The 25909-nt window shown below is 36.9% G+C and overlaps 1 protein-coding gene across 2 annotated transcripts in view; it reads right to left on the minus strand.

Annotated features, from left to right (window-relative positions):
* ARHGAP32 (Rho GTPase activating protein 32) overlaps positions 1-25909 on the minus strand; it is a 204382-nt gene that overhangs the window by 56566 nt on the left and 121907 nt on the right. For both annotated transcript variants that reach the window (XM_018043236.1, XM_018043235.1), the window contains 5 exons: positions 25581-25667; positions 14375-14512; positions 12126-12218; positions 11162-11284; positions 9504-9581 (listed from right to left, as the gene is read on the minus strand). In XM_018043236.1, the coding sequence (XP_017898725.1) occupies positions 9504-9581; positions 11162-11284; positions 12126-12218; positions 14375-14512; positions 25581-25667 (519 nt within the window). The remainder of the gene's footprint in view (positions 1-9503; positions 9582-11161; positions 11285-12125; positions 12219-14374; positions 14513-25580; positions 25668-25909) is intronic.

The raw sequence follows: 25909 nt of genomic DNA on the forward strand, positions 1-25909 counted from the left end.
TTGGCCACCTCATGGGAAGAGTTGACTCATTGGAAAAGACTCTGATGCTGGGAGGGATTGGGGGCAGAAGGAGAAGGGGACGACAGAGGATGGCATCACGGACTCGATGGACGTGAGTTGGAGTGAACTCTGGGAGTTGGTGATGGACAGGGAGGCCTGATGTACTGGGATTCATGGGGTTGCAAAGAGTCAGACACAACTGAGCAATTGAACTGACTGACTGACCTTTTGCCTATAGGTACCTAAGTTTCCTCACTATCAAATATCATTCTTTCTATAAAATTCTAATTCATTTCCATTTATATACATTTTCTGCAATTTGCTATATAAGATCACTCATTTCCTAAGCTCTGTGATCTACAGCAAATTGCTTAACATCTGTTTCTTAATTCATAAAAATGGGACATCATTAGCTACCTGAATAATCTGTATAAAAGCACCTAGCCTAGTTTCTAAACTCAAATATCTGTCAGCAAATAAAAATAGCTTGCCATTATTTCTTCGTAAGACTCAACAAAGCTTAATGATCTTCTTTAAGGAACTGTATCAAATTGGTACATACTAGTTCTGTTAAGTCTGCTAAGTCGCTTCAGTCGTGTCCGACTCTGTGCAACCCCATAGATGGCAGCCCACCAGGCTCCCTCGTCCCTGGGATTCTCAAAGCAAGAACACTGGAGTGGGTTGCCATTTCCTCCTCCAAAGCAAGAAAGTGAAAAGTGAGAGTGAAATTGCTCAGTCGTGTCCGACTCTTAGCAACCCCATGGACTGTAGCCCACCAGGCTCCTCCATCGATGGGATTTTCCAGGCAAGAGTACTGGAGTGGGGTGCCTACACTTTCACCTTTTAAATGTCTCAAGGCATTAGGTCCAGGTACATGGGGAAAAGCTGCTGTGTATTATGCAGAGGTAGGTCTATGGGAGGTTCACCCAACATCTAATTCCCATCCATCCCTGCTCGCCTATCTCCCTTTAGTATTAAGTGCAATATTACTAAATGCTAGCTGAACTAAATACTCAGTTTTCCAGATTCCTTGCATTCAGGGTGTAGCCATGGCACATGTGAAAATGTGTCACTATCCTGTCTCTTCCTTCTGCTGTGTACCAGGTTTTAGGAATGGATCAGCAGTAGCAATCATCTGACCCTAAAAAAAGGCCAAGAGAAGCTTAAATAATTCTGCCTAGTTTCATTAAGCTGCTGACTCAACTGCAGCAATGATACTTTTTCTGTTTGCTTTTGCCCTTTTAAGTAAGACAGTTATCTTAACTGTCTAATTCTGTGTACTTGTGAAAAGCAATAGATTCTATTTTCTTATTATAAAATTTCAACCATAAAGAAAAGAAACTGTGTTTCATTGAAAATATACACATAACTAACTCTAAAATTACAGTTAATGAACATTTTAAATTTTCTGCCACTTCACAGATCACAGTCTTGTCATGGCAAAGAGACTTGTGTAACTCAATGAAGCTATTAACCATGCCATGCGGGGCCATCCAAGAAGGATGGGTCACAGTGAAGACGTCTGACAAAACATAGTGCATACTCAAGCCAATATGTTACCAAATATAAATTAATTCTAATAAACTCAAAATGCTCCATGTTAAAAATGACTGGAATTCTAACAATATGATCTGTGAATTATATCATTCTGTTTCCTGTATTATTCTTTCTGTAAAAGTAGCATTTTCTAAAGCTCTAATTTAAATGGCTGAGAAAGGTAAGAGGAATTCAGTGTATTTGGCAGGAGCCAAGATGAATTTCCACTCTAGGAAGAGGAGGGAAGGAAAAGAAAAGATGAGCATGCAGCATCCACAAGGGTAGAGGAGTAGCTAATAAAAATATAATAACAGAAAAAAGAAAAAGAAAAAGACAAGGCTGAGGGAGGGGCTTAAAGGAGGGAGCGAGAACCTTCAGTCTGGTAGTTTTCCCCTGAGTCAGTTTGGCATGAAAAAGAAAGAAGAGTATATGGATGTAAGAGACACAGAGGCAGAAGAGATGGAAACTGTCATAGGATTAGACACAAGAAAAGTTAAGACAGATGCTTCTGCAGTCCTTTCCCACTTTTACTGAGGTATAACTGACAAACAAGCTGTGCACATTTAAAATGTACATTTTGATGAGCTGACACCCATAAAACTGTATCCACACTCAAAATTGTGAATACATTTATCAACCCCCAGAGTTTCCTTGTAACTCTCTGTAATTTCTCCCTCTCCCTAGCAGCCCTTACCCCTGCTCAACAGACAACGAAGTTTCTACCACTACACATCACTCTGCAGTTCCTACACTTTTATATGAACCGACTCATGCAGAATGTACTCTTTGTTGTTGGTTTTCTTTTATTCAGCGTAATTATTTTCAGGATCGTCACGTTGCTGTATTTATCACTAATTCTTCCCTTCTATTCCTTAGTAATATTCTATTGTGTAAACGCCACCGTTTGTTTATTCATTGATTTCTTGCTGATGAGATAAATGGGTTGCTTCCAGCTTGGGGCCATTACGTATATAGTTGTTATGAACTGTCATATGTAAGTTTCTGTATGAAGGCAGACCTTCTGTTCTCTTGGATAAACACCTAGGAGTGGAATGGCTGGATCTTGCCATCGGTATAAGTTTAAAACACTGACAAACTGTTTTCCAATTGGTTGGAGAATCTTACATTGCCCCCAACTGTGTCAGTGTTCCAATTCTTCCATATCCTTGCCGCTCTAATAAGTATATAGCAAGGCCTCATTGTTATTTTAATTGCATTTCTCTAATGATCACTGCAGTTAAACATCTCTTGACAGGTTTATTTGTCATGTATCTTTGTTAACTGTTCCCATATTTGCCTTTTTTTTTAAATTGGGTTCTGTTTTCATGTCGAATTTTGAGAGTTCTTTATATGTTGTGGATACAAGTACTTGATCAGATATAATCACTGCAAATATTTTTTCCCAATTTGTAATGTGTCTTTTTATTGTCTTAAAAATAACGCCTTTCAAAGAGCAGCAGTGTTAAATTTTGATGAAATTTATTATTTTATGAATTGTTCTGATAATACATCTAAGAAATCTTTGCTGAATCCAAAGTCACAGAAGTTTCTCCTATGTTTTCTTTTAGAAGCTTTTTAGTTTAAGATTCACATTTTGGGTACATGACCTATTTTGTGTTAATACGTGCAGATGGCATAAGAAATAAATAAAAGGGTTTATGAAGGCATATGGATAAAGCTGAGCACCTAAGAATTGATGTTTTTGAACTGTGGTGTTGGAGAAGACTCTTGAGAGTCCCTTGGACTGCAAGGAGATCCAACCAGTCCATCCTAAAGGAGATCAGTCCTGGGTGTCCATTGGAAGGACTGATGCTGAAGCTAAAACTCCAATACTTTGGCCACCTCATGCGAAGAGTTGACTCATTGGAAAAGACTCTGATGCTAGGAGGGATTGGGGGCAGGAGGAGAAGGGGACGACAGAGGATGAGATGGCTAGATGGCATCACCGACTTGATGGACATGAGTTTGAGTGAACTCTGGGAGTTGGTGATGGACAGGGAGGCCTGGTGTGCTGTGATTCATGGGGTCGCAAAGAGTCGGACACAACTGAGCGACTGAACTGAACTGATGGATATCCAACTGTCCCAACATCACTTGTAAAACAGATCATGTTTTCTTCACTGAACGGACATTGAACCTCTGTTGAAAACAAGCATCCATGAATGTGTAAGTCTACTTCTGATTCTGTTCTGTCCTGTTGATTTACTCGTCCATCTCTCCCCTAATGCCATACTCCCCTGTTACTGCAGTTTCACAGTTAAGCCTTCAAATCAATTAGTGTTAGTTCTCCAACTTTGCTCTTCTTTTTCAAATTTGTTTTGGCTGTTCTTTTCTAGGTCCTTTGTATTTCCATATGAATTGTTAAATCTGTGCATTGATTTCTACAAAAAATCTGCTGGGATTTTGACTGGGATCAATTTGAGAAGAGATGACATTTTAACAATATAAAGACTTCTAACCTATACATAGGGTGTATATCTCTCGTTTTTAAAATATTCTTTATCTCAGAAATGCTTTGTTGTTTTCAGTACACAGATCTTTTGTATCTTTCTTCTGATATATCCCTAAGTAGTTCATAGTTTTGATGCTATTACAAGTTAAGTTTTATTCTATTTTGTGATTAAGGTTAATGCTACTGGTCTGCACATTACATTTGAAGTAACAAGACTTCCATGAAGTTGTCCTTAGTATACACAACTTTGTATTTCAAGTATGCAACTCACTTTCATTTCTTTTATATTATATATGAAAAATTATATTGTCTTTTTTGAAATTGTGTATTTTGTTATGTCATTTGTAAATTTCATTTCTGAATTCTAAGGAAGGATTTTAGAAATTATTTATCATAACAAATGGGTGTAGGGTTTGATGATGCCAAGAACTACTTCTGTAAGCCATTTTTTCAATAATTTCCATGAAACTGAATGTTTAAGAGTCATTTGGTAGGACATATTCTGATGTTATAAATTAACAAAAGACTATCTAGAAACTAGTTTCTCTTTAAACGTTAATGGCAGCTGCTAATGGCACTAGTAAGACAAATAAAGACAGCAATAAGAAATAAAATAATTTTAGAAAATTTACATATGTTTTGTGATCTAAATGGGGAGAAATACAAAATTGGGACTCACCAAGCTCATGTTCTGGCTATATCACTGACTTATTGTCTTTGTGAATCAAATCCATCTTTCCAAATTCCTTTGACTTCTTTAATTGTAAGGTGACAGTTTAGGACCAGGTGATCCTCTGCCGTTTTTTCTACTTTAGAAATCTGTGATTCACACATGTAGACAAGTAGAAGCCACTACTGGTTCACCGCAATACTACTATGATCTGTTCTTTGCCAGAATACCTAAGTTTCTACCTAGGCTCTGACACTAAACAGCGAAAAAGTAACAGAGCAGTAGTTTAGTCCTCTTTCGCTTTAGTTTCTTTGTCAGTAAGAGAGGTAATAAAAGTACCTTCTTTGTAGTGTGAGAATTAAAGGTTAACAGGAAGCACACAGAAGAGGACCAAGAAGTGTTACAATGCCTTGGATTTGTAGCACCACACTCTGACTCCCCCTTCCCTTGAAATCCTGTAAATACTACAGATGAAAAATTATGTAATTTTCCTATTACTTAACTGGAAAGGAAATATTTTGCTCTACTTAATTTTGAGTAATGAAAAGGTGAAGCTTTGAATTCCGCACATAAAATGATGGCTTCATATAAATAAGTGGGTGAATTGTCTTCCTCTATTAAACTACTTACTGCAAGAGCCAAGGTTTCCAAACATCTTCCCTGTGGGATAAAGAAGGCTTTTCTGAAAGTAAGCTTTCTGGAACCACGTTAAACTCCTGAGGTAAGGGGATGCTTATTACTGAAGAGTTGCTTGTCTGCCGTTCGGGCATGGAAACCCTCACACGACAGGCTGGGGTAACTAGAAAAATAAATCCAGTGACCCTTGACCATCTTGCGGAGAACTGAGAGAACGTGACTGAATTAGATTCTGTCACCCTCGAAGTGGTATTTTACCCATTAGACTGATTGCATCCCAAATACGTCTTAGGTTTTCTGGGGGAAGGGAGAACACTCACTAAGCAGTGTTTTAATTCTTTCTCTATCTACACAGGATAAACACAGGGAGGCTGAGTCAGTGGTTCTCACATTTTATACTCAATAATCATCTGAGGAACCTGATGAAATTCAGATTTCTGTCCTCCATCTCCAGAGATCAGTTGTATACGGTTCTAACATGTTTCTCGGGTCATTCTGATACTTGTGGCTCTCAGATAAGATTCTGAGAAACACGGCACCAAACAAATAATCCTCAGACATTAACACTTTATATGTGTGATATGCCTGTTATGTAAGGGGAAAAAAAGACCTTCCAAGACACCTCACCTCACATTTCCAACCAAAGTCCACAAACAGACACAAAAAGGCCATGTATTTTTAACAAGAAAGAAAAAGCAGAGGTTTTTTTTTTTCCCCTTTCTGAACTATACATTGTATGATGAAACTCCTCAGAAAACAAAGGTAAAAGGCTCAATATACTCTTTAGAAGACAAGTAAAAGATTTCAGAATTTCAAATTACTATAGTTAATATAATTTCACACTTCCTACTCCTAGAAGTTTAAGAAAAGAAACACAGTCACAGTATAATTTAGAAACATGGATGAACTAATCCTTCTGTTCCCACAGCTAAATTATGTTCTAGGCTAAAACAATATAAAGACTAGAACTTGGCAAAATGTTGACCTTTATCAACCACCAGCTGATTGGCAGACTTTAGCTACAGCTCAGAGTAAGCACTGCTTCCAGCAGAGCGGTCTAAGGAACACCAGGGCCAGAATCACAAGGATAAGAATGTATCTTAATCCTATTCCACAACCACTGAGACAGAACCTGGGGGTTTATGTCACAGGATTTTACGTTTTGAGATGTTCCCTATGCAACACATCATAAGCTCACCAAGATAAGTTTGAGAATCAGAGGTGAAGAGAGAGTAGGAGGATTTATTAGTAACAGAGAAATGAAGACAGCATTACAACACCTTTATCTGTATCAGTAAATGCCATTCCTTGGACTGACTTTATTTGCAAATTCAGACAACAATGCAATAAATATCATCACACGCCTATTAGAATGGCTGAAAAAAAAAAAACCAACTGAGAACCATCAAATGTAGATGAGAATGCAGAGCAGCATCACCACTGTTGCTGGTGGGAAGGCAGAATGGCACAACCACTTTAAAAGACAGTTTGGTGGTTTCTTACAAACCTAAGCATGATCTTACCATACAACACAGCAAGTGCACTCCATGGTATTTACCTGAAGGAGCTGAAAACATATCCACATAAAAATATGCATGTGGATATATACAGCAATATCATTCATAAATGCCCCAAACTAGAAGCAACCAAGATGCATTTTGATAAGTGGATAGAAAAACAACATTATGGCACATTCATAAAAATGAATGATAAAAAAGGAACATCAAATCATGGAAAGATCTTGAGGAACCTTAAGTGCAGGTTGAAAGCCAGCTTGAAAAGGCTCCATATTATACCATATGATTCCAATTATATAATGCTTTGGAAAAGGCATAACTATGGAGATAATAAATAATCAGTGCCTGTCAGAGATCAGGAGGAGAGACGATGGATAGGTGAGAGCACAGGAAATTTCCAGCACAGGGAAATCGCTTTGTACGAATGATCCATGTCATCATGCATTTGTGAAAACCCACAGAACTACAGACATCACAAAGAGTGAGTCTTCATGAAAATACGGATTATAGTTAACAATCATGTGTAAATACTGGTTCATTAAACGTGTTTCCATCGCTGTGGCGGAGGATGTGACACTAACACTTTGTACTCTTATCCATGTGATTCTGGCCCTGGTGTTCCTCGGACCACTCCTAGAAACGGTAGTTACACTGCGCTGTAGGTAAACTCTGCTCATCAGCTTGTGGTTAATAAAGATCAACATTTTGCCAATTCCATTCAGTGAATTATAAAACATAAAGCAACATGTTAATAGGGGAAACTATGTGTGTGGGATAGATAGTATATGAAACTTGGTGTATTATCTGGTCAATTATTCTGTAAGTTTGTACTAAATGATAAGAATCTTTTAATTATTTTGAAAATAATAATAAAAAATAAAGTCCCAAGCCAGCAACTGCACAGCATCAGCTCGCTGGACTTAAGGGAAAGGGTTCCACACGCCACCGGCACCCTGTCATGTCCCGACAGCTGGCCGGAGACAGCAATACCTGTGACTGAGGGAAAAACAGGGGAGCCCACATAACACATCAGAGACACAGCGAGTAGAGCAGACCCGTGGTGGAGACAGGGGGTCCCCGTGCTGACAACATATCTCCAGACAGGGGCCAGAGCAGCACGCCTCAAGGCTGGCCCACAGCCTGGGAAGCAGCAGCCCACATATCTGCTCCTCTCCACCCTCTCTCCTGAGAGTGGGCAGCTCGAAAGGGCCTCGATTCCCAAGAAGACCACTGTCCAAGCTACCCCCGGGCCAAGCCCAGCCCCTCGTCTCCTGCTACTGCAGTCCAAAGAAAGCAAGTGGCCGGTCTAAGACTGCAAGAGAGGAAGCAATAGCAAGACTGAAACACAACTGGCATTTAAAAGCCAAATTTACTTTTTGATCCTGTTTGGGCCCCTACCATTTATAGCTCACTTCCATGAACATGAAGAATTGATCCCTTATCCCTTAATAAAAAGCTGGTTAAGACCAGCTTTCCATTTAGTTTCATATTTAATCAGAAGCAACAATTATTAATAGCAATTAAGAAATCAGCATAGCTAAGGTAGGACTGCAATTATACACGTGAGAAAATTTGTGGGGTAACAAAGATACAAGGTTAATCAATTTGGTGTTAATCAAATAAATGGTTATGAATGCTTTTATAACAAATTGAGGTGTAAATCAAATCAAATTTTATTTGAATTATTTACATTTAAAAATCAACATTTATTGAGTGAGAAATATGCATCAAGTCTGCTCTAGCTACTTTACATATTTTATCCTCACACATTTAATCTTCTCGATAATCTTAAGAGATTAACAACAATCCTACAATCCCCGTTTTACAAATGGGGAAACTGAAGTACAGAGAAGTAACGCAACTTGCTGAAAATAACACAAGATTAAAACCCAAGAGATATAGCACCAGAACCCATGTTCTTAGCCACCATGCTGTCCTGTTTTAAATGTATGATTTTTTTTTCATAAAATACATGTTATAGAAACCTAATAGTTTTTATATGCATATAAAGCTATATTTATATAATAGCCATTAGCATTTCCAAATGTACAGCATGGGCATTTAATCTACATAGCATTTTAGGAACATTTTTATAAATAGACAACTAAAACCCACGAGTTATATACTAAGGAGACAATTTTAAGGCATTTTTAGATGTTCTTCTAGTGATAGTTTTAAAAGCTAAAAGGAAACTTTTCTACCCTGTGGAAATTAGTGACAGTCAGTCTAGGAGATGCTGTTGTCAGGTCTCAAATTGCTTAGGCATACAAGGAGAAAGAAAGAGACGGCCTTAGACTCTGCTGTTACTCTGCTATTAAACACTGCTTATGTTAACAGTTATAATGCATTAAAAAACACTGATCAAACTGACTTAAGTCTAGAGGGAAAACATGTGATTCATGATTTTAAACCACTATGAAAAGTGGTTACAGGCCTGATAATCTAAAAGGGGTCAGCAGGCAGGTGGCTCTGCTCACACTTCAGCTATTCCACCATGTGGGACAGAAGAGGAGATCTTCCACTGCAGTCTAGAAAAGGAAACCCAAGTCTAACGTCTTCTACATTTTTTTTTTCCACTGCAGACAAAATTTCTGATAACAAAGTCCACTGCCAGCACACCACTGTAAACACAAATATTATTGAAAGAGAACACATTCTTTGAATTTTCCACACCGAATTCTTTGTTGCCTACCTGAAATCCATGCTTGCCTCTCCACCATGTGCTTAACACTTTGGGGGGCATGTCAATAACAGAAACAATGTCTCCCACCTAGGAGAAAACATTTTAAGTGAAGTGTTTTTAATCAAATTGTAAAGCAATCGTCTGCCTAGAATTTAAATCTAAACTGTAAAACTTTAAATCTGAACTGTATCTTATTCTCTGGCTCATTATTTCTGGAAAAACATTAATATTTCTTTCTGTAAAGAATTTAATAATCTTAACCATTTGTAAAGGAGAGGTTTACAAAAAGTTAAGCAGCACAAAGACTGTGGTCCAAGTAACATGTGTAGTAACTTCAGAAAGCCTGACTGACAGTATGAGATTTTTTTAACACTAGGCATCATCACAGAGTTAAAATACTGTTACTGCTGCTACTAAAGGTGATCAGATTCACTTATAAAAGGAAATTTTAAATTACCATATTTAGAACAACAGCAGTTTCTATTAATATACTCGGTGAGCTGCTTGCCATGTGCCAGGCACTGGGCTGAGCAATTAACGTATCTTATTTCATTATATAGGAACGCTCTAAGATGTCTACAATTACTGGGTTATTCTTAGTACATGTAAAATTGAACGACAGCTACATTTCTTTCAAAAGGCGGTTCAATATATAACATTCCCACTGAGCAGCTGACTTTGTTCACCCTAAAAGACAAACCAATGAGTTTACACAAACTTTTACAAAATCCGAAGTATAAAAATAGCAAGAATAGTTTTTAATAATATACTTAAAGGAAGTTGTATTCTTCATTCAAAATAAGTGATGATCTCTGTGATAAACCAGTTAGGCACTTTAGAACAATGTTGCTAATGTACACAATATTGCTTCACAAATTTTTGTGGTATATTCATGACTAATTTTTCTAGTCATGAATGTCCTCTTCACAAAACCATATTTGCTAACAAACACGGCATCTTTCAAGATCAAGGATTCTTTGTATATAGAGCTAAAAATTTAGTTGAGAATGTTTGAATTCTGTACAGTAAAAACGTACACTTTTTTCCTCTTAAACTGAATAACTGCCAGCATTTTCTTTTGATCTCTCATCAGCCAGTATTAACAGAAGAAACTTAAATCCCCTCTTTTTGCATGTGATAGCAAGAAATGTTCACTTCACTTTTCATCTGGTCTTTACCTCAGTCTATGAACAATGAGAAAAAAGTATCACTGGGTATTGTTTTTAGGTGCCAAAATAAAGGACGAAAGACAAGAGGATCTGGCTTTCAAGAAGCTCACAGAGACAAACACAGCAGAACAACTTTGATTGTATGTAATAAGTGACCTCTCAGAGATAAGCCTTGAGAACAGCTCAGAATGACATTCAGTGCAGGCTCTGGGCAGCGGTTATGGGGGCAGAGTGAGGGGTAGGGGAGAAGTGGGGTATGTATTTCTTGGAGTAGAAGGAAGAAAATCAAGGAGACTTCCTAGAAAAAATGGGGGACATTTAAGCCGAATTTTTAAGAATGAGTATAGTCATTAAAATAAAAATAGATGGCATGCCAGGCTGAAAGACAATAAAGGGCAGACACACCGGGTGCTTTTCGTTAAGTAAATGATCGACACAAAGATGAGGCTGGAAAGGCAGCACAGACTGAGCTAACACAGAGCACATCTGGTCACTTACCTCTAAGGTCAATTCATCTGGGGCCCGAGCAGTGTATCTCTTGATAACATGGGCAGCACCAACAGCAGGAGTGTTAATAGAGGATTCTTCATGAACTAGAAGGTGATTTCCCTTGTTATCAATCTAGAACAAAGAAAATGTACTATGAGATGGTTAAAGACATGGGACTTGCAAGTTTCCTGGTGTATCTATATAACTCGACTCGATTTGGAAAAACTATAACCCAAAGAATCTTAAAAAAAAAAAAACACTACTTACTATATACCAGTCATTGTATTGTACATGTATTATACATATATAATTGAATCTTCACAACTTAAAAAAAGATACTTATCATCATTATCTATACCTAACAATGAAGATGCTAAAGCTAAAAGAGCTAACATAAATTACAGAAGATTAAATAATCTGTCCCAGATTACACAGCCAATAATGAAAAAACAAGATCTCAATGCAAGTCGTACTGGCTCTAAGTTCTATATTCTTTCCACTTTTTATCATCTTCCCAATTTTCACTTAGGGAATAAAGTAACTCTACCTACGCAAATTAAAGAAAAAAATCTAACATACTGACTGGATACTCTATCACTCAAGACATTCTTAAATCAGATCCTTTAAAACGATTTAATTGTCTCTTGTTTCTAAATGACTAAAAACTATTTTCATTACTAAGTCAATTAAATATATATATATATATACACACACCTTGCTAAATGTATAAACATGAATATATTGAACACCAAAACAACAGGTGTCATTCTGATTCATAAAATAATATTAAAACTAGTTTCCTGGATTATCAAAAAAGGTTTGAGATAAAAATACTTAATGTACCATATCTATCTTCCAGAAGACATGAATAAGCCCCACTTATTCAATTCCTGAAACTCAGTAGCTATGAAAATTCACATGGGATTTCTTTCGTAGGTAATTAACTCTAATAAAGAGTGAACTAGATTAATACCTCCATCCAAGTAAGGGCAGGTCCACAGTTGATCTTGTTCCCAGCAATAGCTGAAAGGCGGGACAGGTAAGCCATAAGCATCTGAGTGACCGACTAAAGAAAAAGAGAAGATTCAGTGGTAACAGTTTCTCACTGTTAAAGAAACTGGTGTAAACTGGTTGTTTCTGAGAGGAAAAAATGTGCAGATTTTCAGGCATTTTCATAGTCACAGAGGTTCTCTACAGAAGCTTCACAGCTCCATGAACTGACACTAAGGGCACTTACATAATTCCCTATCTGTTGCAGGACTTTCACTTCGGCTCCTCATCATCAGGGGTCATATAGCTTCTAATTTGGTTGCCTTTTCTTTCTATTTTTGTACTGAAAACGTAAAATGATAGCACAGACACAGTTACTTTCCTTCCCAACTTCTCCCCACTACTCTGACACTTCCTCCAAGGCCTGCTGCAGTCTTCGGCCACCCAGCCATGGCAGGACAGTTCATGCGTGATCCTTCACCTCAAGTCAGCTGATGGTCCAGCCGTGGGACCCAACAGCAGCCTAACAGGAGTGGCTGCAGCAATCAGGAACTCCTAATTTCAGCTCCGTTTGGCTGCTATTTTACAAAGACACAAGAACCCGGTACCTGTTGGGAGCGGTCATGTTCTGAGACAGTCTGAGAAAGAAAAACCAACAGACAGGGAAGGGAAATGGAGGCAGAGAGACGTCCAGGTTTTCTATCATACGACAGAATCTGTGGTTTCAGGGCATTCCTGAGGCTTTGCCACAGTGGCAGTTCTTGCATGCCTGGAGCCTCTACTTTGCTTCTACTATGTAATTACCCAGGAATTAATTACAGATTGGAAGGGTTTTCCCCTCGGGACTTGCACTGTTCTCAAGCATCCATTGTGGCTGCTAAGCAGTCTAATGCCAATACATTCCTTGTTCCTTTGAGAAAAATCTCGTTTTTGCTCTCTGGAGGCTTTTTGGGTTTCCTCTCTGCTTTTGGCATTTTGAAATTTTACAATGTTTCTAGATGCTATTATATTTAACACTTAATGGACTGATTTAATCTGAAAACAGGCTCTTCTTTAATTTAGGGAAACATTGTGTTTTTGGAGAAGGAAATGGCAACCCACTCCACTATTACTGCCTGGAAAATCCCATGGACAGAGGAGCCTGGCAGGCTACAGTCCACGAGGCGGGAAGAGTCGAACACGACTTAGCGACTAAACCACCACTACCATTATGTTTTCAGCTACTTCCATCCGCTCTCTCCTCCTATAATAACTCCTATAAAGCAGCAGGAACTTGTGGGAACTTCTGGATCTATTCTCTGGGACTCTCGACTGTTCTCTCACAACTTTTTATCCCCTTGGGGCTGTGTTCTTACAGAGTCTGCCCTTCCCGCTCACTAATTCTCTCTTCATCTAAGTCCATTTTGCATGTCATCCAGCTATTAATGTTTGTTATTATTAAATAATTAACTTAAATGACCATATGTTCATTTCTAAGATCTCTGATTATTTTATTTTTATAAACTCTATTCTTTTTTCATGAATGTGACTGCCTTGCTTTCTCTAAGGATGGTAATCACGCTTCTGAAAGCCCTCTGTTTGCTCTTCTGTTACTTCATTTATTCAGTTTGTACACTGAAGATTTCTAGTTTACCTGTCCCTCTGCAGTCTTCCTGCAGAAGTTGCTCAAACTGTATTTTCTTACCCCCTTAAATCTTATCCCATCCACTCCAAGATTCCTCACAATTTTGGACTCCCTGATGGTTATTTTCATTTCCTAATGTTATAAAAGAATCTCCTTCCTCTTAAATTTAAAAAACAAACAAACAAACAAAAAAACCTCTGTATACTTTTACTAGAAAATTTTGACAGGCATGGAAATAAGTGCATGGACACAGCCTGCCATCATAAACTGAATAAACAGCATCATTTGAATATACATGTCTTTGATTACTAATGAGGTCAACATTTTTCCATATTTTTACTTCTATAGTTTATATTCTCTTTGAAAAATGATCTGCTCATATATATCATCTAGTTGTATATTAAGATATGAGTTTCTTTTTATAAAATTATACAACAAACCTATTTGAAATATCCTAAAATATCACTAATTTTTCTGCTGTTTTACAAAATAAATAATCCCATAAATCTTCCTGAGTGCTCAAAATAAGCTTTTACTTCGTATACTAGCAAAAATTTTCTGCTGATTTACATAATAGTGATTACTTCTGCAAAGTACTGAATGCTCACCTCTGGACTGTCCTTCAGAGCATCAGAACGGGGAAGCTCTGAGAGCTGGGAGAATCGTCGGTCATAAATACACAGATGAAGATGTTTATCAAGTACCCGAAAATCTTCATAACTTCTTTTAACAATCCAACTTTTGCCCTATGAGTAAGGAAAAAAAGACCACTATAATTTGTCTCTATTGGGAGTGGTCATGTACCAGGCTTTATTCCATAATGATAGGTTATCCATGAGATTTTATATTTACTAATTAATTTGACAGTAAACAGTTAAACTCCAAAACCCTCTAGTGAGTTATACATTAAAGCATTAATAATGGAAAATGAGCTAGAACTGTCCACTAAACCTCTTCTTATGACTGGTCAAGCCCACTGGTTCTCCATGGGAATAATAACTGGTAGAAGGAAGATAGCATGTAATCTTAAACCCATAGAAAGAGCCATTAAATGATTCTGTGTGGAAGAATACTACCAAAAATAAAAGAAAAATAAAATTGGGTTCCTGATCAGTTACCATGAACATCTTCTGAGACTGACACCAGAAGTGCACTGGCAATCAACACCATTAAAATCTCATCCAGGGGCATTCGGTGTGCTTATCGTATCTAGAACCCCCTGTATCTCCCCACTTTTCGGTCTTTCTTCCTTTCCTTGCCTAAGCTCTGAAGCTCATTAGATTTGAAAATTTAGTCATAGAACATATTTATCACATACTGTCTTCTAATTTTCTCTCGAATCCATCACTTCACAGCCTGAGCTTTAGTGAGGACCCACATCACTTCTGACCTCCCTGCCTCTGATCTCCTCCTCCACTCCCCTCCCCTAATATGAACTACAGAGCTTGTCAGGTCACACTGACAGAAGGCTTCAAAAGCTTCCATGGGCAGTAGTGATGAATTGGTCTCCGCTACACACCATTTGGTCTGACAATTTAATTTTTATGTGGAGGCTTTAGTCTCATAAGAATTTGGAGAAACTGGGAGAAAAAGCAACCGTCTCAGAAATAAAGAAAAATCCCTAATGTAGCTCTTTTCCATTTGCCTCCACCAGATGGGGCAGAAGCAGACGGTACCACTTCACGGGAGAGAGGCTGAATTCTAAACACAGGTATTGCCCATAACTAACAGGATAAATATGCCTAATCCTACTTTGGACTGCAATTCTCCATTACACAGACAGCAATACCATCTCCGTCTTTCAGAAGGGGTTGTTAGAATGAAATGAGAGAACAGATGTGGCAGAAAATTTAAAGAACAGTCCCTGGGCCCCAATTCTAAGAAATGCTAGTTCAGTAACTCTGGAATGGGTCCAGTTAATCTGATGATCACCTGATTTGGGAACCACTGGTCAAGCAAATCCAAACATACTTGCACATATGAGGACTTGCATCATCTGGGCTTGTCTAAGTCTGCAGTGTGATCCCACTCACTACTCCTTCACGCTCTTTCTTTGCTTCCAGTTATGCTCAATTACTTGCATTTCCTCCATTTGTAAAATGTTCCTTTTCTTGCCTACATGATTTTTAAGTGCTGTTCTTCTACTATTTAAAGTCTTTCTTTTACTCTTTGCTCAAATAAGCTCCTTTGTTTTCTCACTTCTACAGCTGCCATCTACCCAAAGCATTTCTGAGTCACAACAGTGGGTTAAATAGTTGTTCTTTCAGGATGACAAAAATAAAAAATAAATAAAAATGAATAATAAGGCAGAGAAAAAGAAAAATAACCTATTGCATAGTTACAAATATCTTTTCTTTCATACATATATTTCAAAAATTATGCAACCCTTCAAATATCAGAAAATTATCAAAATTATTTTAACATATATATATTTATATCAAAGAGATTAAACAGATGGTGACTTTTAATTTCAAAGCTCTGGATTTTTTTAAATTGAAATATAGTTGGATTTATAGTATTGTGTTAGTTTCAGTTGTACGCAAAATGATTCAGTTATATTATATGTATTATTTTTTCAGACTATTTTCCATTATGTTATTACAAAATAATAGATCTTTTACCTCCTAGGTTAAATTTATTTCTAAGTATTTTATTATTTTTGATGAAATTGTGGAATTGCTTTCTTAATTTCTCTTTCTAGTAGTCTGTTATCATAGTTCATAGAAATGGAACTGATTTTTGATGGGAAGTTTGAAGCTTTCCAACTAAGATTAGGAACAAAGCAAGGATATCCTCTCTTATCACTGCTTTTAAAAACTGTATGAAATTTCTAGCTAATGCAATAAGACAAGGAAAGGAAATAAAAGATATATAGATTGAGAAGGAAGAAATAAAACTGCCTTTATACATACATGACATGATCGTCTAGGTAGAAAACACAAAACAACAAAAAACCTCTAGAACTAGTAACTGATTATAGCAAAATAGCATGATACGAGGTTAATAAACAAAAATCAACTGTTTTCCTATATACCAGGCAATAAACAGGTGGAGTCTGAAATTAAAAACACAGCACCGTTTATATAACCACCCCCAAAATGAAATACTTAGATATAAATCTAACAAAATATATAGAAGATCTACATGAGGAAAACTACAAAACTCTGGTTAAGAAGGACTAAATGTGGAGAGATGTACCATGTTCGTGGACAGGAAGACTCAGTATTGCCAAGATGTTCATTCTTCCCAACTTGATCTATAGATTCATAATGCTTCCCCAGACAAAATCCCCGCAAGTTATTTTTCCGTATATTAACCAACTGATTCTAAAGTGTATATAGAGTGGCAAAAGACCCAGAATAGCTAACACAAGAGTAAAGAAGAAGAAGGTTGGAGGACTGATGTATGTAACTTCAAGACTTACCATAAAGTTACAATAATCAAAACAATATGATACTGGCAAAGGAATAGACATATGCATACATGAAATAGAAAGCCCAGACACAGACTCACTTAATTACATTCAACTGATATTTGATTAAAAAAGGCAATACAATGGAGAAAAGACAGTTTTGTTTTGTTTTAAATTTTCAACAAGTGACGCTGGAACAACTGAACATCCACACACAAAAAATAAATCTAGACATAGACCTTACACCTTTCACAAAAATTAATTCAAAAAGACCCTAAGAAGAAAACCATAAAACTCTTAGAATAGAGCATAGGAGAAAATATAGATGACCTTAGGTTTGGTGATGCTCTTCTTTAGATATAAGAGCAAAGATAAAATCCATGAAAAAAAAAAAAAGAATTGATAAGCTTTACTTCATTGAAATTAAAATTTTCTGCCCTGTCAAGAGAATGAAAAGAAAAGCCACAGACATGGGAGAAAATATTGGCAAAAAACATACTACTGATAAGGGATTATTAAGCAAAATATACAAAGAACTCTTAAAAACCAACAATAAGAAAACAAAAACTGATTTAAAAATGGATACCTTACCAGAAAGATATATAGATGGCAAATAAGCATATGAAAAGACACTCCACATCATATGTCATCAGGGCAAGGCAAATATAAACAAGAAGATATCACTACATACCTAATAGAGTAGCAAAAATCCAGAATACTGATAACACCAAATGATGTTATATAAATTCCTGTTACATACAGGAATTTCCTTCCTTGCTGGTAGGAATGCAAAATGGTACGGCTTCTTTCACAGACATCACTTTCTTACAAAATTACTCATACTGTGTTTTACCATAGGATCCAGCAATTGCACTCTGTGGTGTTTACCCAAATGAGTTGAAAAGTTATGTCCACACACAAACCTACAAACAAAGGTTTACAGCATTTTTACTAAAAATTGCCAAAGCCTGGATGCAACTGACACATCCATTAGCTGGTGAACTGATGAATAAATTTTGGTACATCCAGACAATGGACCATGACTCAGCACTAAAATGAGGTAAGACATGGAACTTTGTGAAAGTCTCCTGCATGGCAGACAGACTGTTTACCATTGAACCACCTGGGAAGCCCTTAAGGTACAAAATTAGGCCCTTAAATACAAAAATAAAATAATGATAATTCTGTGCTATGAAGAAATAAGCAAGAATCTACCATCCTGAAAAGGCAATATATTACATGATTCCAACCATAGGACACCACAGGAAATACAAAACTATGGAGACAATTAAAAAAAGTTGGTGGTTGCCAGGGGCTAGGGAGTAGTGAGAGATGAATAGGTAGAGCACAGAGAATTCAAAGGCTAGTGAAACTATTTTGCACACTATAATAGTGGATACACGTTTTAAATTTATCCAAACCCAGAGAATGAACAACACCATGAGTGAACCCCTATGACAATGGTATGTCAGTGGAGGCTCATCTGTTGTAACAATGTACCACATTAGTGGGAGGATGTCCACAGTGGAGAAGGAGGTGCATGTATGTGGAGGAGGGATACATGGGTACCTTGTATTTTCCACCCAATTTTGCTGTGAACCTAAAATTAGTCTAAAAAAAAATCAAGTTTATTAAATTTATAGAAGTAATCATGTTCTCTTCTCTCTAGAGAGTCTTACTCAAAGAAATAAATATCAACACGCAACCACATAAACGTGATAGCCTTCAGAGATTCAAAAGGTAAAGACTGGGGATTGGATTTCAAAATTGCTTTCCTTATACATCAATAAACTGATTTCTTTCAACTTTTAAAAACTGTTCCTGTGCAAGTAAAATGTCTGCTCTTTAATATAGATTTACATGCAGGAAATTAAAAGCTTAAAACATAATTTTCAAATCCTCCCAAGCTGATTTAAAGTCACTGAGTAAAAGTCTAAAATCAGTAAAATACCTATCTTTTTAGTGGATATGGAAGTGGATATGGATATGGAATTTTATATGTAGAAAAACAACTTTAATCATGCAATTTCCAAATAGGCTGAATAAAGTAAATGATCAGAATATTTTAGAAATTCAATTATTTATTATAAAGAACAAAACAAAAAATTTCATTACTCATGTCTAAATTTTAATTTACAGCGAATTTCTAACCTGAATAATATCAGTGAGTATTGCTCTCCAAGGATAACAAAAATCAACAATTCTTAACAAAGATGATGAAGAAGAATGAGAAAAAAATCTCAGTGTATATAAGATCAAATTCCTAAGACAAAATTTTTCTTTCTCTCATTCATTCACCAGATATTTACTGAATATCTACATAGTACCAAGCCCTGGAGTAAGTATTAAATAAAACAGAGAAAGGACCATCAAACCTCTGACTTCTTAGAATGTATTTCAAATGAGAAGAAAAAAAATCCTACTTTTAAGTTAATAAATTGTTATGTTGTTTAGTCACTAAGTCATGTCCAACTCTTTGCTATGTCATGAACTATAGCCCTCCTTCAGGCTCCTCTGTCCACAGGATTTTCCAGGCAAGAATATTGGAGTGGGTAGCCATTTTCTTTACCAGGGGATCTTCCCAACCCAGGGATCCAACCTCCATCTCCTGCTTGGCAGACAGATTCTTTACCATTGAGCCACCTGGGAAGCCCTTGAGTTAATAAATACAAAAATAAAATAATGCTAATTCTGTGCTATGAAGAAATAAGCAAGAACCTACTCCAGTCAAGGTGGGGAGGGAAAGCCCCTCTGTGGAGGTGGCATCTAAACGGCCTCCTGAGATCTGCGCAGGCACCAGAAACAGCACGTGCACGTGTGAATGGACTTACGGGCTGACCAAAGGTAATGCCTTGTAGAGGAAAAAACTCAGGGTCTTAACTGACCGAAAACTAGTGAGACCAAAGCACAGGAGTGAGAAGACTGTCCCACGATGTAGCAAGCAGGCAAGCTCTGGATCCTGCAGGGCCCTCAGAGGCCTTGGTGAGTAGTTTGGGTTTAGTTTTAAATTCAGTGGAAATCTATGGCAGAGTTTTAACCAAGAGAGTAGCATGTTTAAATTTGCATTTTACCTCATTCTGGCAGTTGCTATCACAATGGCCCAACAAGGTACAGCAGCTTGACTATAGCTTGGTAATAACAGAAGTGTTATTACAGAGTTGTTGCTGTACAGTCACTAAGCCATGTCTGACCCTTTGTGATCCTGTGAACTGTAGCTCGCCAGGCTTCCCTGTCCTTCATGATCTCCTGGAGTTTGCTAAACTCATGTCCATTGAGTCAGTGATGTCATCCAACCATCTCATCCTCTGCTGTCCCCTTCTCTTGCCCTCAGTCTTTCCCAGAATCAGGATTTTTCCCAATGAGTTGGCTCTTCGTATCAGGTGGCCAAAGTATTAGAGCTTCAGCTTCAGCATCAGCCCTTCCAATGAATACTCAGGGTTAATTTCCTTTAGGATTGATTGGTTTGATTTCCTTGCTATCCAAGAGACTCTCAAGAGTCTTCTCCAGCACCACAGTTCAATTCTTCAGTGCTCAGCCTTCTTTAAGGTCCAACTCTCACATCCGTACATGACTAATAGAAAAGTCATAGCTTTAACTATATGGACCTTTAAACAAAAACTATAATATATATTTGCAGTTCTTTCTGAGAACAGTCTTCACCCATGTCCTTTGAAGACCCTTAATCATGGGAAAGTTTATCATGCAACAGAATTAATACCATGAATTAACTGTATGCATGATGAAGTTCAGTGAAAAGAAAGACCTGATTTAAATCTCAGCTTGACCTTATCCTGAACAGGGGACTTTACACAAGTTACTTGACACCTACAAGGGGCTGTTTACTCTTCTTTACAATGGAAATTGGCTTCCCTGGTGGCTCAGATTGTAAAGAATCCACCTGCAATGCTGGAAACCTGGGTTTGATCCCTGAGATGGGAAGATCCCCTGGAGGAGGACATGGCAACCTACTCCAGTATTCTTGCCTAGAGAATCCCTGTGGACAGAGGAGCCTGGCAGGCTACAGTCCATGGGGTTGCAAAGAGTTGGAAACGACTGAGTGACCAAGTACATAATGGGAATATTAACACCTAAATTTCACAGAGAAGTTTTCACACTTAAATAAGAAGTTTGCCATCTGCTTATACATTGTATCAATATACAGGTGCTCTTCAAACATTAATAATCAACTCCATCCCCTTAGTAACAACATATGCTAAATGGACCAAGTGGAGGAGATACTTAATACTGAGGAATGCATTGCTGATGGTGGAATTTCAAGCATCAGAGTACAGGAGATATTTTGAGACAGAAAAGCATTCCCTTACAAGCAACTGTCTATTTCATCAACTGGGACATTCAAAAAGGCTTCACAGTACTGTAAATATTTACAAAACACTTCAGGAAAAATGACTTCTTATACATTGATGAATTCTGGTTAAAATACAAAGGTAGTTCATAAAATCCAACTTTAATAAGAACCATTCATTTCAACTACTCTAAAGCTTACTATGGGACAACAAAATATTAAGAAACAATTTTTCTTAAACTAATAAAACTATACTTAGAGGGGCAAAGATCAGACAGAATTTTCATTAGGGCACATATCGGAATAAATTCTTACAATCGCTAGGTTTAAATGAGTCATTTCAAAGTTAACACTTAAAAACTGATATCTGCTTATTTGCTAATGAATAAAATAATAGAATACAGAACACTTTAAAGATTCTCTACCACTGACATTACACTTATAAATGCTTTATTCTATGTAATAGGGCTTAATGTAATTAGTGTCAAGGTTTATCTAATTTTTTTTTCTAATTATTGAAGTTTCAACAGTTGAGACATTAAAGGTTTTTCCGTATCTACCTTGACCTGTTCTTGAATATCTTAGGATTTTTATTAATTTTCATTGATTTCAAACTAAATACATGATATTTCCTGAAAAGCAGGGAACACATAGAGGAAAAATTAGTATGCTTGCAGAAAACAAAGTGTTCTCCTCAGATCAATATCATGATACACACTGGGAAGAGTGTTTCTTCATCCACACTAGCTCATCTGTTTGTTCCATTTAGCACCTTTCCCCCCCAAGTCTGTTTCCTTGGAGAAAAGAATTAAAAGACGAAGGAAGGAACACATAAGGCACATGGCTATACTGGTCAAGACAACTTACTCTAAATAACCATCAGTAGGAGAGGGAGAGCAATGAGGGCTCAGGCAGGACGTTATGTACACCTGTCTCCAAGGCATTTGAGAAAGTCGCTTTGCCCATGGTTAATGTTCAGCTGAGACACACGGATATGGCTGAACAAGATTTGAGTGACAGGTATCTGCTCCAACTGCTCTTGGCCCAGTATACCAGCTAGGAAATATTTTTATCAGTTCAATTCAGTTGCTCAGTTCTGTCCAACTCTTTGTGACCCCATGGATTACAGCATGCCAGGCTTCCCCGTCCATCACCAACTCCCAGAGCTTGCTCAAGTTCATGTCCATTGAGTCGGTGATGCCATCCAACCATCTCATCTTCTGTCGTCCCCTTTTTGTTGCCCAGATTATACAGTCTATTGGGCTTCCCTGGTGGCTCAGATGGTAAAGAATCTGCCTGTAATGCAGGAGACCAGAGTTCCTGCAGGAACTCCCTAGGTCCCTAGGTTCCATCCCTAGGTTCCTTCCCTAGGTTGGGAAGACCCCTTGGAGGAGGAAATGGCAACCCACTCCAGTATTCTTTCTTGAAGAATCCCCATGGACAAAGGAGCCTCGTGGGCTACAGTCCATAAGACCACAAAGAGTTGGACACAACTGAGTGACTAACATATACAGCCTATTGGCCTAGGGTTGCAGCCAGTTAACCTGGACTTTCAGAGGCTTCCACTTAAGAGTTTTATAGAGGTAGCTGGATAGAAGATATATCTTTACATATATGAATGCTATCCAGGTCCTGTCCACTGAAGTCATGCAAATAAACTAGATTATTAGCTTCGGTATATTTCTATAATTCTTTAACAACATTAGAATATGCCTGCAGATTTCAGAGTGGCCAACTAAGTATAAATAAAACTAGAATTATGATGGAAAAACTGAAAAAACCCACAAGAGTGAGGTTCAAATCCTGGTCTTTAATTTCATGACCATGGGGAAGTTATTGACATTCTTTAGTCTTACATTCATCATCTGTAAGATAGAAACCAGACTATATGCCTCACAGAGCTGTTTTAAGAGTAAATGATACTCTGTATGCCATAATATTTGTGTACCAGACATATTAGTGATCAAAAAATGCCTACTGAATTTGGATCTATGCAGTATGGAACACATGGTTTACATTTCTGGGTTCACAATTTTAAAGGAAATTAAAGCTTTAAGAGGGAGAGGCAAAAAAACTTTGCAAGATCCAAATGTAATGTTAATACCTGAAGAATCAGTACCACAGCCTACAGAAAGGGAAAAGATCTCTGCTGTTTAACCAGACACTTTCTAAGAAAAAGGAACTGGAAAAGAAAGTGTGTTATAAAGGAAGGACCAAGAATTTTGGTTAAATAAAAAGAAATTTCAAGTGTACATTATTAAAAATTAGAAATTAGAAAGATATGAAATATGCAATTAGCTTCTATAACGAATAGATTACAAGGAGTAGAGGTGATCATACCTCATTTGAAGATAAAACAATTTCTAAAATCTGTTGTATATTGTGAATTCCCAGGAGACGCAAGAAAAGCTAGCAATCAGAAAACTGAAGTCCTTAGGAGCTCCAGCTAAGATTTCATATAGCTTAGGAAAGCAACTTTCATAATTTGGGCCTCAATTTCCTCATTTGCAAAATTAGAAGGTTTGATTTTGAGTCTATCTTGGCTATAAAAAATGCCTTTGGTCTGTTATGGTTTATGGATGACATATATGGCAAGAATACAGAAGGAAAGCCATGAGAACATATCAACAATTACTTCCAGTGAGGAGGCAGAGGAGAAACACGACAGCATTATTACAATGCAGTAAATTACTACCTTGATGTAATAAAAACATAACAAGTAGTCTGAAATTTTTAAAGCAGCTTGACAAGATACTTACAACGAGGAAAAAGCATAACTATCTAGGTCACTACTTCATGGAGGCATAATCAAGTAACAATTACACATTCTAATGTATGGTACTAAAATGCCACGCTTACCTTTTGAAGGTCATGTTTTACAGACAGCATGGTATTTTTGACATGTTTTGCTTATGAGAAAGAATAAAAATATCTGCACTGTCGAAACAAATGGAAATCACTGCTAAGAAGAGAAGGCACTAAAAGATGAAGATTTTTGATGGGATAAGAAGTTCATGACTGACATGCCAATCATGTACTCTGGATAACGAAGAAATGCTTTCTAATCGCCTGTTAATGGTTCATCATAAAAGCACTGGATATTTTCATGTAAAAATTAACTCAGTAAAAGCATTTTTATGAAATATGACATGAAACACGGATTCAGAGCTTCCCACTTTCTCAAAGGAACCAACATGACATATAATAAAACATGTATAAATAGTATATAACTTAGAACATATATATATAAGCTAAGTTCAATTTCTAATCTCATATTCTCTCACCTACAAATAAAAGCACTTAACTCTGAAAGGTTTGCCCTTAAAGTCACATCAAGACTAGGAACTTAGTATTTCCCATATGAAATAGACATTTTCCAGATTATTTAATTTTTAATTTCAGGTACATGAATAATACTTTTTTTGGAAAAAATATGTAAATTCCTTATCTTACTCCCTGTCAAAGGAAACTGAAAAGTTTGTACATAAGAAAGGTTTCCTCGAAAATACTTACTTTACAGTGAATAATTCAAAGACAGGCAACAAGGCTCAATGAACATAGAATAAATCAAGGAACTGCTTACTTGATGGAGGAAATAATCAACGCTACAAGTGACATATTTGAAATCTCATTAAGAGCAAGTCACACTAATAAGCCTCAAAAAAGTTCTAACTAGAGAGTTAAGAAAGAGCATACTTCTAAAACATACACACATCCTACTGTTAATCCACAGTGGCACTTAAAGTCTTGGTTAGAAAAATGTGCACCTGAGGCAGACACTATTTGGTCTGTTCTCTTAATTGTAATATGTAAGCACTAGCTGAACCATTTAATCTCATCATTAATAAAGGATATGTTTCCTTTATAAGAAAATTTACAAGAATTTTCAAGTTTGTAAAATAAATTTCTATTTAATGGACTCTATTGATTGTTTCAACTCTGAGTACATGCAGAAATGCCAATATGACTGGAAGAAAGAATAAAATACCTGTGTTACCACAGTCCATGTTATTTGTTCATATTTAGTCAATGTTATTCATTTATATTTAATTCCTATTAAATTTTACGTGAAATGGAGAACCACCAACAAAATTACCTGACAAGCAATGTGCACGAGGTAGACCAGCTCTTTAGATTCACAGCCATTTTTTGTTACTTCATTCTGTTCTTCTGAAAGTGAAAGCTATGTCGAGCAAAAAGGGTAAGAGAGAGGAAAAGAAAGTCATGATTAATGAGCAAGAATATGATCGGCATTCAGTAATATTTGGGCCCTCACATCAATTTAATGTAAGATACGCCTTATATTAGAACTTTATTGCTTAAAGCAGATAAATAAAATGAAGTCAGGATTTTTTTAAAAAAATGCTTCTACTTGAAAAAGAATAGCTACATGAATATGCATAACAGAATCAGTTTGCTGTATGC

This window comes from Capra hircus, chromosome 29, assembly GCF_001704415.2.
Source record: "Capra hircus breed San Clemente chromosome 29, ASM170441v1, whole genome shotgun sequence".
NCBI lineage: Eukaryota > Metazoa > Chordata > Mammalia > Artiodactyla > Bovidae > Capra > Capra hircus.